Genomic DNA, 14,604 nt, shown 5'->3' on the forward strand with positions numbered 1-14,604 from the left:
TGGTAACTATGATTTCGCTTTCCAATTGTTTCTAGTGTTAAAATGAATATGAAACTTTGATCACTTTGTTCACTGATTATCTGAAAAACCTCCCCTGTAAATGGATGTGTTTTAAGAGCTTTGATGAAACAGTCCAGGCTATTTTCTAGACTCAGTATAGATCTAGATTTATTTTTTTTAAAGTTACATACCACTAAATTTCCAATCACCATAACCATCATGAATACTGTAAGGCACATGGCTTGACCTGCAACTTCCATACAGTCCCACATGGTTTCTATCCATTCTCCGCAAAGGACTCGGAACACGATCAAGAAAGAGTGGAAAAAGTCGTTCATGTGCCAGCGTGGAAGCTCACAGTCCTTTGCAATCTTGCACACACATTCCTTGTAGCTTTTGCCGAACAGCTGCATGCCCACCACGGCAAAAATGAAGACTATGATGGCCAACACCAAGGTCAGATTTCCCAAAGCTCCCACAGAGTTGCCGATAATTTTGATCAGCATATTTAGCGTCGGCCAGGATTTTGCCAATTTGAAAACCCGGAGCTGGAAAACAAAAAAGGCAAATTGACAAATGTTGTCTGTAAGGGTGAATACAAACTTGTGAAAAAGTTTGTGGCCCACTCCGGAAAAAGTTAAGTTCCACTGAAATTGATGGGGCTTTAGTAACGCCATGATTCAAACATTATGTAGATTTAAGTCTTGTTTAACTAATTTATTTCAAATGAATTCTCTGTAGAATTGCACTGAAAGCCTGCAAACTTGTGCGCACTTTCTTAGGCCAAACAATATGAGATGTTAGTCACATGTTTTAAATAAGGGTGGTTAAGCTAACCAATTCATTTTGAAGCTCTGATCCAGAACATGCTCCTGATATAGATCAGGACCCTAAATCAGTTTTCAGTTAAAAAATTGTCTCTTAATTGGCTTCTCCTTGCTCCCTCATAGGTAGTGTTTGCAGTAAACATCAATTTTTGGGAATAGAAAGCAGCTGCAGGAGCCCATTTTCAACAGAAACCTGCCATGGGTCCCCAGTCCACACCCAGGGGAGGTTTCAGATAGGGACCCCAAGGCAAATTTCTCTCTAGAATCGAAGTGTCCAGATTAAACACCCTTGTTTAAATATCTGACTTGAATCTTGGCCCTACAGCTCACTGAAACTCATGGAACTTGTTGAGTAAATGCATGCCACATCATTGGTTTCAATGGGATTTAGTATTGACTAACTTTCAATGGACTGTGTCTTTTATAATGTACGTTTTCCATTTAAGATAGCTCTACAGCATTTTTTATTTTTAGATTCTCAGAATTCCTAAAATCATAGAAAAGGAAATAAGATGATTCAACAATAACATCGGCTAGACATATCGGTTGAAACAATTTACCAATCTGAAAGACCGAAGAACTGACAGTCCTTCCACGTCTGCCAGGCCAAGTTCAACTAAACTAAGGGTGACAATAAAGCCATCAAAAATGTTCCAGCCTTCTTGGAAGTAATAATAGGGATCCATGGCTACTAGTTTCAGAAACATTTCTCCCGTGAAGATTCCAGTGAAAACCTAAATGGGAAATACAAATACATGAAGTTTAAAATTACTGCAGAAGTTTAAAATTGCAGCAGACATACAGAAGATGACCATGGCTACATGAAGCATGCCTACAAATGCTTTTGGAGATCTTTGTTCATTCATCTTTTAGTACTGGATTCTTTCATTGATTTTTCTAAAAGCAGCATGTGAGCATACACAACAGCACATTGGCAACTACACATGGCAAATGGCCCTGAGGGAAAACGTTCCCATGTCTGTCACCTATACTTTGAGCCACTGTTCAAACCTAACAATGTTGGAACAATAATCTATGGTGGTTGCCCTGAAAATGACTGAGCTGTCTTGTCTCTTTCCAACTCTCATCTTCCTTTCTGGGCATTAGATTCCCTGTTTTTGGAGAACATACAGCCAGCCTTCAACCATGAGCGTTCCCCAGACAGGTCTTCAATCTGTGGGGCCTGTGCAAAGTTTGAATCTGAGCCAAACTGTCCGATTTTGCTTCTCTCCAAATCTAGACTGTGAACATTTCGCTACTTACTTTGTTCCCTGGATACATTTGTTGGGCAGATCTGTCAATTTCACTTTCTCATTTTTCCAATCTTAAATTCAATTTGCACGCATAAATTTTCTCACAAAAAAAATTGTCAGCATGTTAGGTCACATTTCCAATGTATTTCTCCTCTAACACAGATGCATTTTGTACATGGATTTCACTAATAATACATGCCATTTATCCACCCTTTCCACAACACACACATTTTTGTACATGTTATTTCACTGGAGAGCTGCATCTCAAAATTCAGACAAGTGTGGTTTTCAAAGGATGGATGAGTTTCAGTCTGTATATTGTTTCAGGAAGTGCAAATTAAGTAGGTTCACATTACTGTGAGAACCAGACTTAATTTACCCCTCCCCCCCATCCTTGAGAGAACTGTGGCTTAGTCAATCATTGGCAAATGTGCCAATGCCACAAGTGCAATATTGTGCTAGTGCGGCAGAAGACACTGTGCATATTTCCCCATAAGAATAGCTAAAACAGAAAAATAAGCAGGGCATTACAGTAGTCAACATCAATGGATTTCAGTCATTACATTATTAAACTTCTAGGACTGAGTCCAGCTAAGTCATATTCCAGGTAGACTCACTGAAATCAATACTTTCAGTGGTTCCACTCCAAGTATGACTTAAGTTAGCTATGTCGCCTAATCTTGAAGACAATTTTAAATTCAGAAGTGGAATTCTAGACAGATCTTTCTGTTCATATATTCTGGTCAGAGGTGCCATCTTGGGAGTGTGATTGGGGTAGCCATTGTTGTTGCTTTTGAAAGTCCTGCTATGTAATTATATTTCCACCATACACTCCCTTTGATCTAGATAATTCAGAATGCCACTACACTGAAAATGAACAATGAAGAAAACCACTTTATATCAAAGGGTTTATGAAGACAAAGTTATATGAGTTCGAAATGAGACCTCCTGTATGTTGTGTTGGCATACACAGCTATCCAAGCATTCTCCACCACTAGTTTCTTTATTAAAGGGGTGGGGGTGGGGAATGCAATTTTTAACTTAGCCTTTATAAACAAACAAAAGTTAACTATCTTGTGCAATATCCAATGGATGACTTACCAGGTTCCCAACAGAAAGTACATTACTGAATTGATCTGTCATTGGGTAATGTTCCATTGCCATGAAAAGGGTATTTAAAACAATGCAAATCGTAATAGCAAGATCAACAAACGGATCCATCACCACGATGTTAACAAAATGCTTTACTTTCAGCCAACATGGACAGCAGTCCCAGATCAAGAAAATGTTTGCAAACTTGTACCAACACGGCGGGCACTTCTGCCGTGACTCTTCAAGTTCTGTTAAAAAGAAAAAGAAGACCACACTGTTTCATGCTGACTCTTCCTAATTCAGGAAATGCCACCTCAAACATGGCTAAGAGAGAGAGAGAGATGGTTCTATTGTTTCTGCTTCCTCTGGTCCACCTGAGTCCAGAGATAAAGAAATAAGAAGAAAAGATGAAAGGCTGAGACATGTACGGTCTCAAAAATGGTGTCTGGGAACTTAGAAAGTCTACAAAAAAGAGGGTAGCTTAGTCAAGCACTCACAACACACACACACCTATATCCAGGGCTTTCCCCCCCAGCTGGAACTCACCGGAAATCAGGTGGGAGCCACTGTCATTATAAAATAACAAGAGAGGCGTCCATGGGGAGTTCCAGCATCTCTTTTTCTTTTTCTAGGAAAATAGCAGTGCATATACCACTGCTCCATGTCCTCAATGAATGAACTTCTCTTAAAACATGGAGACATGGACACAGAGAAGCACCACATTTCAAAAAGGGCATTGTTGAGCTGAAAAATGTATAGAAAAGAATAACCAAAACGAACAGTAGCTCTCTTATATGGAAAGTTACAATGGCCTGACATCACAATAAGCCAGAATACAGCTTAGAGTGTCCACAGAAAAATTACTTGCTGCTCAGGGGGAGCTCATGCCTGCTGTGCTCTTCCCTGTATGTTTGTTTTTTAATTTCAGGGCAGGATGACAGCTAAACCAAGGTTTGGCCTAGTGTCTCTTCTGAACCCAGGATCACGATTTAAGTTCTCTCCCACTTAACTATGACTACAAACTTAGCTACAGATTGTAGGAGAGACCTGGACCATGATCCTGAGGTCAAACAACAAGCTAAGCCAAAAATGGGCTTACCTGCTGGGCCACAGTGACCGAAAAAGTCTGGGGAGAAGCAAAGTGACTGCAATCTCCTGGATTGCTATCACATTCATGCTAAGTCCTTGTTTGGCTTAGTGTGTCTTCTGAACATAGCCAATGTTTGGTGCTTTTTTGTTTACAGAAATGGCAGATAAGGGAGACACAGTAAATTATGCAGGGGGTTGCGAACGTGGATGGAGAAGCCCCACCCTTCCCACATAATATTAGAAGCCAAAGTCATCATAATGCTAACTAGCAGGTGCTTCAAGACAGGCGAAGTATTTCTTCAGCACAGTTCACCGCCACAAAACTCAGCAATGGCCTCCAGGTCAGAAGGCTTCAAAAGGAGAGCGGACAAATTTGTGAAGGATAAGTCTGTCAATCGCTGCTAGTCACGATGGCAAAATGGTTTCTACAGGTTCTAAAATATGATGCCATTGAATGTCAATTGCTGTGGAACAACAGCCGAGAGATGGCTATTGATCTCATGCCTTGCTTTTGAGTTTCCCCGAGACATCTGGTTGGCCACCATGGGAAATGGAATGCTGGACTAGGTAAACCTTTCACCTAAGCCAGCAGGACTATTATGTCCACATGGAATTCCTCAGGTACTGTGGGGGATCACAGGTGCTTAGAATTCTTAAAAGGTCAATACTAGGAACTTGAATTGAGCTCACAATGCTGAATCCGGCCATTGTCAGGAGGGCATAAGGTACACTTCCTTGCAATAGACTTGCTTTTTAAAAGCAGTGATAACTCCGCCTGTTTAAAAAAGGTGACAATTCCAATTCCATGTTTGCCTTTACAAAACCCCTCCTCTGAGACGCCTTTGCTGTTGCTTAATTTTCTGACTTCTAGTTTCACCAGAAATTGGGACTTCTTTCTTTCCCCTTCCCACCGTTTCATAATCTGTTCTTCCAGCATACATTTCCAAACTGTGTTCTCACATTTCCGCTGCTGGGTCGTCGAGAATCTGAGGAAGCCTAGTGTAACCTACCACAATCTTGTGCATTAACCCTGGCATTCCACAGAGCGGTAATCATTACAGAGTAGTTTGGGGCAACACGTTTAGTACATTTGAAGGAACATCCCTCTCTCTCTCTCTCTCTCTCTCTCTCTCTCTCTCTCTCTCTCTCTTTCTCTGTATATACCTTCCATGGTGTTTGTGATTATGCTAGCTATACTCATTGCTCTCTCTCTTAGAGTAGGGTCTTCCAAAAAATCCATAGAAACGTGAAAAGAACTTGATCTTCTTTTTTTCATTTCCGTCTCTGTGGTTGTGGCCTGCAAAAGAGAGAGTGAAATATAAGATCATCCTGAAACCAGTGGTTGAGAATGGCAGCTTATATGAAGAATGTCTAAGTCTGAAGGCATACATGCGTCATGCTTTTGAGTTACGCTTAATTATTCATGCCAAATCTTAGTTATTTATTGTAATATTAACCTGGTATTTTTTGTTTTTTAAAAAATCTCTTAAAAGTATTTGTAAGAAACATGCTGTCCTCATCTCAGTTACTTCATTGTTATACTTCTCAGATGACTCTCAGGGAACATCCCATGGGTTCTCGTTGCGTTTTAAACTGCCTTGCTTATGTTCATTAGCATTGCAAAGTCCCACTTACCCATACGTTTCAACCTATGCATTGATTTCAATGGGATTTGCTTCCAAGTAAAGATGAGCAGGAATTCAGCCTTGGAGAGCATGCTAGACTTTGCCAAATGGGGAAATACCGCCCCCCAACATACTAGGCGCAAGATCTATGTAAAACAACCTTTTACACTTCTCTTTTAAAGAGAACAGTTGGTGGGAGAAGAAATGAATTGGAATTAATTAGTCAACAGCTATAACCCTAAGATCGTTTACTTGTGAGCGTTTCCCACACATAGGATTACAGCATAAATCCCAGGTTATAAATAAAAATTAGAATGAGAGAAAGAAAAAAGAAAAAAGGCATGTCACTTGCTTATCTTCTGCATTTAAAATGGATAGCAAGCTTTTCATTCAAACCAAATCAAAATAAATGTTAAAATTAAAATTAAAAATCCAGCATTGTCATGCTTCTCCAAATCAGCACAGAAAAGTCCTATAATTTTTATTGAGATAGCTAGAAAAATATAGTGTGTGTATATGTGACAGCAGATATATGCACATATATTTGTAATTTGAAAAGTGTGTGCATCAATGTGGTAATTAAATATCATATTTACTTTGTCAGCCAAAAATGGAGCATCAGGTTGAAAGATGCATGAAAATGCTAAATATAAAAAGTGAAAATTTGGAGTGATTTTACCAATGTTTGGGGAACCAGAACTTCTAGCCACGTTGTTTGTATGTTGTAATGATGTTCACGAGACAGAATGTAATCAAATTTATGTACAACCAAGGCAGTGTCAGAATCCATATGGTACCAAAAGTTATAACTTCCTCTTAGTTGTGGAGTAAGAAGATTTTTTTATTGGACCTGGCCAGATACAATTAATTCATAGCCAGATAAATGTAGGATCCAGCAAGGTTTTCTGAATATAAAACACACAAAGCAATATATTTTGCACATTCTCCAGACAATTTTTTCTCTCTCTCTCCACTGCTTGTTTTGCAAAAATTATGCTTTAAATTGATTTTGTTAGTATATATAAAAAGGTATTACAAGATGCAGGAGCATTCACAGCTTGACCAACCAAGGATCATTCCCAAGGGATTCCATTCTGTAGACACACTGGCTGGTGCATTAAGAAAAGGCCACCATGCCTGAACTATTTAAAACTTCCTTACATTGTCATCAGTAGCTGGTTTATCTATTATCACCTCTGGCAGAAGCTGTCCAACAGGCGATGTAGGAACAGATGGTCCACCAACCAAGGAAACCACCCCATTGCAATCCACAGTGCTGTGCATCTTCCCATTCACTGGAAACACTGCCAGCATCCTGGATGACCTACTGGCCTGACTAATGTTACTGTTGCGCCGTTCACCATGTCTGCGCGGCACAAAAAGGGAATCTCTTCTGCTATCATTATCTTCAAATGTGCTGTGTTCATCATCAGCAAAGTCATTCTCTGATCCTATATCCTTTGCTCTACCTCTGAAGCTGAAAAGGCTCGTTCTGCTGTTGCGCCTTGGGGAAAACAGGGAGCCACGCATGCTCAGCAAAGACTGCAGAGAAACACAGGAGAACACGGCAGTTAGCTATAGAGTATCTACAGAGGTCCAAAAATGGGTAAGCAAAATACAGATCCCCATCTCCCTTTACCCGTTGATTCTCAAACACCATGTCGAGTTCCATATTATTATAATTATTATACATTAAATTGGTAGACCCAGTGCTTTTTTTCTGGGGGGACACAGGGGTATGCACACCCCTAAACATTTTGTGAATCTAACGGGAGAAGAAACTAAAAATTATTTCGAAAATTAGTTTCTTCTCTAGCACAGTGAATCGTCAGTTCCGTTGCTACCCCCAATGATGGCCTCATTTCCTGTCACAGTGTTTCCTGAGTCTCAGACAGAAGCGAGCATTTAATGTGTAAAGTAGGAGTTGGAATCTAGCATAGTGATTGGTCAATTTCGTTGTTACCACCTCCGATGGCGATGGACACCAAGAGCAAGCAGAGGAATCGGGAAGATGTTAGTGCACACAACCTCACGCCAATGTGGAAGTTACTGTGAGCTGTCAGCTGTGTAATATGAGGTAATGCATGTTCTTTGTACTTTGAGGATGATACCCAGCTCTACCCCTCTTTCAAATCAGAACCGGTGACGGTCCTGTGTGAGTGTCTGGAGGCGGTTGGAGGATGGATGGTGGCTAACAGATTGAGGTTGAATCCTGACAAGACAGAAGTACTGTTTTGGGGGACAGGAGGCAGGCAGGTGTGGTCCTGAATGGGATAACTGTGCCCCCTGGAGGACCAGGGGCGCAGCCTGGGAGTCATTTTGGACTCACAGCTGTCCATGGAGGCGCAGGTCAATTCTGTGTCCAGGGCAGCTGTTTACCAGCTCCATCTGGTACACAGGCTAAGACCCTATCTGCCCATGGACTGTCTTGCCAGAGTGGTGCATGCTCTGGTTATCTCTCACTTTGACTACTGCAATGTACTCTATGTGGGGCTATCTTTGAAGGTGACCCGGAAACTACAACTAATCCAGAATGCGGCAGCTAGACTGGTGACTGGGAGGGGCTGCTGAGACCACCTAACACCGGTCTTGAAAGACCTACATTGGCTCCCAGTACGTTTCCGAGTACAATTCAAAGTGTTGGTGCTGACCTTTAAAGCCCTAAATGGCCTTGGTCCAGTATACCTGAAGGAGCGTCTCCACCCCCATTGTTCAGCCCAGACACTGAGGTCCAGCGCCGAGGGCCTTTTGGCGGTTCCCACACTGAGAGAAGTGAAGTTACAGGGAACTAGGCAGAGGGCCTTCTCGGTAGTGGCACCAACCCTGTGGAATGCCCTCCCACCAGATGTCAGAGAGAAAAACAACTATCAGACTTTTAGAAGACATCTGAAGGCAGCCCTGTTTAGGGAAGCTTTTAATTTTTGACGAACTATTGTTTTTTAATATTTTGTTGGAAGCTGCCCAGAGTGGCCCGGGAAACCCAGTCAGATGGGCAGGGTATAAATAATAATAAATAATAATTTTGTCCATTTACTTTTTACTGTATTGATTTCCCCCGATTTGAACTATAAAATGGTGATTTTCTTGAGTCAAAATGAGAGTACGCCTAAAAAGTTTTTTATATAAAAAGTACTGGGTATACCACATTTATATACTGCATTTAATTATAAGCAGTCTGCCATGCAAAAGAGGTCATTCTTAGATTAGCAATACCAGAAGGCAATATACTACAGTTACTACTAAAAGACAGAGAAACAAAATACTCAGATACCTGGTGGGGAGAAGAGTGTTTCCGTTCTAGTGTTAGCCTGTTCCCTTCAATAGAGAACCGGCAACCTTTTCTCCTGATGCTATCTTCAGATTCAGATCTATGAAACTCATCTTCGTCCTTTTCTTCTCCTCCAGATTGTTCCCTTTGTTTTCTTTTCTTCCTTCTGTTTCTCCTCTCTTTGGCGCTCTTTGAACTCAACTTGGACGCTTCAGAAGAACTTTCAGAAAGCCCCCCTACGCCGCCGCCTGCACTCGGATCCTTCGACTCAGCCGATGCCGTCGCTGCTGCTGTCGCCGCTGCCTGCCATAAAGCATTTTTGGGTTTTATTTCGCTGGCCTCATGAAAAGAACAGTGTTTCTAAACTTAAAACACTCAAAACTCCATAAGAGAAGTCCAAGCGTAGATTTAGTTTTATAAAATCAAAATGGTTCTTTTCCTTATACATATTCGTTTTTGTGCCTTATACTCCTCCTTACATGCACCTGCACCGAATTTTATTTATGCATTTATTTTATTTTAGAAAATGTGTACCTTCACTTTTCACCTGAAGGTGCCAAGGCAGCTAACAATACAACTACCCCCCTAATACTCTAATTAAGGTTAAGGTCAGTCCAGGGAGTATAGTACCCTCTTTCCCTCAAATTACCTGGGCAGGGCTTAAATAGGAAATATATACAGTGGTGCCCCGCAAGACGAATGCCTCGCAAGACGGAAAACCTGCTAGACGAAAGGGTTTTCCGTTTTGGAGGTGCTTCGCAAAACGAATCTCCTATGGGCTTGCTTCGCAAGACGACAATGCGTTGCGAGTTCCTGCTGGTTTTTTCCCTCCCCCCTTTTTCTAAGCCGCTAAGCCGCTTATCAGCTGATCCGATCAGCGGATAAGCCGCTAAAACCCGCTAAAACCCGCTAATAGCGCTAATCCTTTAATCCATCAATGGGCTTGCTTTGCAAGACCAAAAAACCGCTAAACGAAGAGAATCACAGAATGGATTCTTTTCGTCTTGCGAGGAACCACTGTATCATAAAAACCAGACAAAAATATCAGGTAGATTTCTCTTCACAGTATCTTTGGGGGAGCTAGTTGAAACGAAGAAAACACCTTTAAGGCTCAGCAGCTTTCTAAATGATACATTTAGCTAGAACTGTGTTCAATTATTATGTTCAATTATTTCCCATCAGAAATATACCTGAGCTGCTTCTTGTTGCTTTTTCAGCTGCTCCAGCATCTGCTGGAACTCGGCCTCCTTCTGCTCTGCTTCTTCCATGGTGGCTTGGTTCTGCTCATCATAGGCCATGGCAACAACAGCCAAGATCAAGTTGATCAGGTAGAAAGAGCCCAGGAAAATCACCAGGACAAAAAAGATCATGTACGTTTTGCCGGCAGCTCGCAATGTCTAGAGAAAACGATAGGGTTTCTTTTAATATATAAAAAAGTAATATATGAGTTTGCAACACCCTTCCCCGTGTGACTCTTGTAAGCCAATACAATATTTGTGCTCAGGTTACTTGGACAGGTTTTGTTTTGAAACCAGCATATGTTAAGCTCTCGCTACAAAAATTATCCTCTCTCACCAGCTGATAAAGGTTTTCCCAGAAGTCCTGAGTCATCAGTCGAAAGAGAGACAGGAAGGCCCAGCTAAACGTATCAAAGCTTGTATAGCCATAGTTTGGGTTTCTACCAGCTTTTATACACATGTATCCTTCCGGACATTGACTGAAAAAGGAAAAAAAGATGTTAGGCTGAAAAACAGTCAGTCATCAAAACTAGTGAAATGCCTACTTTGCAATGGATACACATATGGGCATAGCTGAGTGGGTAGCCCCTACCCTGAACCGGAAGTTCCTAACCCAAATTCCTTGCCTTTTGTTCCTTCTCTCCCCTCTTGCTCCATTGGGACTACCAGCTATCTGCTTTCCTCACATCCATTCAGGATGAGAATTGGATCCTCCAGTAAGGTAAGATTCAAGTCTGGGTTTCCCATTTTTAAAAAATTTGGTCTCTTGCTTCCTATTTCCAATTCGACATATTTAATCAATGACCACAATCAAATTATTTAAAAAGAAGCCTAAATCAGAGCACATCAAATCCAATTCTCTAGTTCAGGAGTAGCCAATGCAGTGCCTTTTGGATGTTCTCGGACTTCCAGCTTCCCCCAGCCCTGACCATCATGGCCAGTGGCCAGGGACATTGGGTGAAGGGGTTCAAAAACATCTAGCAAGTGCCATATTGGCTACCCTCCAGCTATACACTATATCAGGTTATAGTTATCAATTATAAGGTACACAACAATGTTAAAACCTGTTTTTTACTTTGTATTTTTAAAGCTTAATGGTAGGAGGTGGTCTTACCCTGCATCAGAACTGTTGCCACAAAGCAATGCATCATTTTGTCCTTCCAGAAAGTAAAAATGACCTGTTTGGAAAAAAAAAATTATTTCAAAACATTAGGAGAAAATAACCCAGCAATTTTGAATCATACAGTATAATAATTTTTATTTTTATTTTTTTGCTTTGTGGCTTCATTCTTGGAACCCTTTCGCCAACAATTCCAATGTGAAAAAGGAAAAGGCAGTTGGTGGTGGGTAATCTTACGAGGCTGTCCAAATAGAACGAGGGTATTGAGGGAAGACATAAAAAGAGGACACCAACAACTTTGCTGGATGTCAAAAAGGTCCCACTTCTATAGAGTAGGCACAATGAAAAACTGGGTCACTGGAGCCATCACAAATAATATTGCCTTTAGTATGCTCCATTGTTTTGTCCCATAATAAATGGAGGCATCACCAAGTTCATCTCATGACAGCAAGTGGTTAAATTTACCCTTCAATCTAATTAATGGATCTCTAGCTTGAGTGAAAGCATAAGGAATTTAGCCAACTTTTCAGCTCATTGTCAGCTCATAAGAATTTAATATGGAGTGCCTTAGAGCATAAAATGAAACTCACTAACTGATTCTTAGATCCTCCAAGAACTCCCTGAGAACTATCTGGGGACCTGACCCATCCCATAGGCTACAAATACCGTATTTTTCTGTGTATAAGACTAGGTTTCCCCCCTAAAAAATAATGCCCAAAATTAGGGGGTGTCTTATACACAGAGAGTGCTGAGGGTGGATTTTCTTAAATCTGAGTCCCCCAAAATAGGGGGCGCCTTATACACGGGGGCGCCTTATAGACAGAAAAATACGGTACATGGCTTACACCCAGTTGTTGAATCACAGAGTTAATCGTGACCTCTGTTTCACCATCATCCCTCAACATACCTGGTCGCAAACTTGAAGCAAACAATAAAGAGCAACACTCAATAGCTCAGTTTGCATGTAATAAGCAAATGTGTAGTTTCCTGGAACAGTTTGGGAGTGGGTTTAGTTACTGACCTGATTTTGGGCAGCCAAGGAAAGTTATGGTAAGAAAAGTAAAAACCTTCTGCCTGCTGTTTGTGCACCAGTTTGCAAATGCCCACAGAAACTGTCATGGGCACCACATACAACTGAAAACATAGTAGGAAGGGACACTGCGGGCATCAGGGAAGGCCTCTGAGGGCACCCCTGCTCTGTAAGAATCTGTCTGTGGTAATTTCATTCTTTGTGAATGGGGGCATAGCCATGGGTGGCAGAAAATTACTACCTACTTTATTTAGAAATGCGTTATTGTCACGGAAGAGTAATGGTCACAATCACCAAAGTGCCAGATGCAACTGTACTAAGCCGCTTTCTCTTTGAGGCTGGGTGATTCATCCTAATCAAACCTAGAATGCTACATTTATTTATGATACATAGGCTGTGTCATTCTGCCCTCTATCCTCCCCTCCCCTTGTCTTCTCTGTAGCTATGACTATACTGAAAGAGACGCAAATAATCACCCTGATTGTGCTGAGAAGTGCTTTGGCACAAGAGAACCAAGAACACTTCCTGAACTCGGTCAACTGTCGGAGGACATCAGCTAAGGCAGGACAGGATTTGTGCATACACATCAGTGGAGACATCTGGTCTTGGTGAAACATGGATGGCGAAAAAGATTCGCCACGCTGTCCCGTGGATGACAAGGCATCACCCACCAAGTGCTGATGTATGGAAAATTGGACTGGATCTAGCACCCACAGCCAATTCCCACCCCTATGGTGACGATATTTGAGTTTTAATGCGTGTTTGCGCACATTTTTTTTTGGTTGGAGAACTTCATTGCAAAATTGGGGAAAGTGCAAATTTCAAGAGGATAGTTTTGGCTTGTGTGTTGTTTTGAAAAGCACAGATTCGCATTAAACCATGAAACCAAACTGAATTTCTTCCCCCATTGATACGGACAGGTCACTTTGACCTGCAGCAGCCTGAGAAGTGCAAAAACACACCCTAAACCATTTTAGTTACACATAAATTTGAAAGTGGTCAAGTCCCCCTCCCCCGAGTGGAAAAGCATATGGACGATGATTTCTATAGCTTTCACTGTTTTTCCACAGTTATTCCACTTCTTGGGGATGGGTGGGAAGGTGAGGGTTGTTGAGAGGGCACTGTTTGCCTCAAAATAGTAATTCTAAGGAACCTGAACAAGATATGGTAAAACATCCCTCTTCCTTGCAAGAAAAGTACAGAAGAGGCTGGTAGGCGGCTTGCCCTCCTACAGCTTGAACAATTGTGTCATTACAAAGTGTGATTAACATGTTCCCAGAAATGATGAGACTATCGATCCCTTTAGGAAATGGAAGCTGGAACCTTTCTCCTCAGTTTCTCCAGGGGATGCCCTTCCGTGCGCTGTGAATTTCATGTTGTCACAGGCATACATTTTAAAATAGACACTCTGCGGCTTAAACTGTTGTGATAGTTGCCTCCAAGTTAAATTAAAGAAGGCAAAAAGGGCAAAAAATAGATTTTGGAAGTGCTGCTATTACAACAAACAAACAAAACACAAACACACAGTGTGATGTCCTGTTTTTATAAGTGAAGAGGAGAAGTGGCCCATTTCTGGAGCATTTCAACCTTAGTCACTCATGGTGAAATGCACAAAATTTACCAGTACTAAAGAAGTATGTTAACTGTGAAAGAGTAAATAATGATTAAAACTTAACAGTGGAAGGGTGGCGTTTCAGATGCGCTCCTTCTTTGTAATTATTTTTGGGACTTAGGTACCTGAAGGATCACCTCCTCCCATGCCATTGTGGCCAGATCTCAAAATCTTCCACTGACATTCTTCTGTCACTGCAACTCAAGATGGTGGCAAGAAAGGAGAGTGCTTTTTCCATCAGTGGCACCTATCCTGTTCCATTGTGGCTTGGGCCTCACAGAGGAATCGGTGGGCAACTTATTTCAGTAAGGTCACATCAAGTAATGTCTCTTCCATACTGTCACATAATGTCAAGTCATGGTAAGCAGGGTCGTATCAGGCCGAGTTCAGGATGATTCGGCAATCTACGTCCAGATTCTGACAGGCGTTATCAGGACCACAGAAAGCTAT

The 14,604-nt window shown here is 41.5% G+C and overlaps 1 protein-coding gene across 4 annotated transcripts in view; it reads right to left on the reverse strand.

Moving 5' to 3' along the window:
- LOC310703397 (sodium channel protein type 1 subunit alpha) overlaps positions 1 to 14,604 on the reverse strand; it is a 105,551-nt gene that overhangs the window by 23,487 nt on the left and 67,460 nt on the right. For 2 of the 4 annotated variants that reach the window (XM_083495759.1, XM_083495758.1), the window contains exons 8-16: positions 11,507 to 11,570; positions 10,730 to 10,871; positions 10,345 to 10,551; positions 9,158 to 9,457; positions 7,048 to 7,428; positions 5,426 to 5,558; positions 3,182 to 3,420; positions 1,388 to 1,561; positions 192 to 548 (exon numbers count right to left, since the gene is read on the reverse strand). In XM_083495759.1, the coding sequence (XP_083351885.1) occupies positions 192 to 548; positions 1,388 to 1,561; positions 3,182 to 3,420; positions 5,426 to 5,558; positions 7,048 to 7,428; positions 9,158 to 9,457; positions 10,345 to 10,551; positions 10,730 to 10,871; positions 11,507 to 11,570 (1,997 nt within the window). The remainder of the gene's footprint in view (positions 1 to 191; positions 549 to 1,387; positions 1,562 to 3,181; positions 3,421 to 5,425; positions 5,559 to 7,047; positions 7,429 to 9,157; positions 9,458 to 10,344; positions 10,552 to 10,729; positions 10,872 to 11,506; positions 11,571 to 14,604) is intronic. The other 2 variants (XM_083495761.1, XM_083495760.1) reach the window with 1 other exon arrangement.

This window comes from Podarcis liolepis (assembly GCF_965112155.1).
Source record: "Podarcis liolepis genome assembly, chromosome: 1".
Classification (NCBI taxonomy): Eukaryota; Metazoa; Chordata; class Lepidosauria; order Squamata; family Lacertidae; genus Podarcis; species Podarcis liolepis.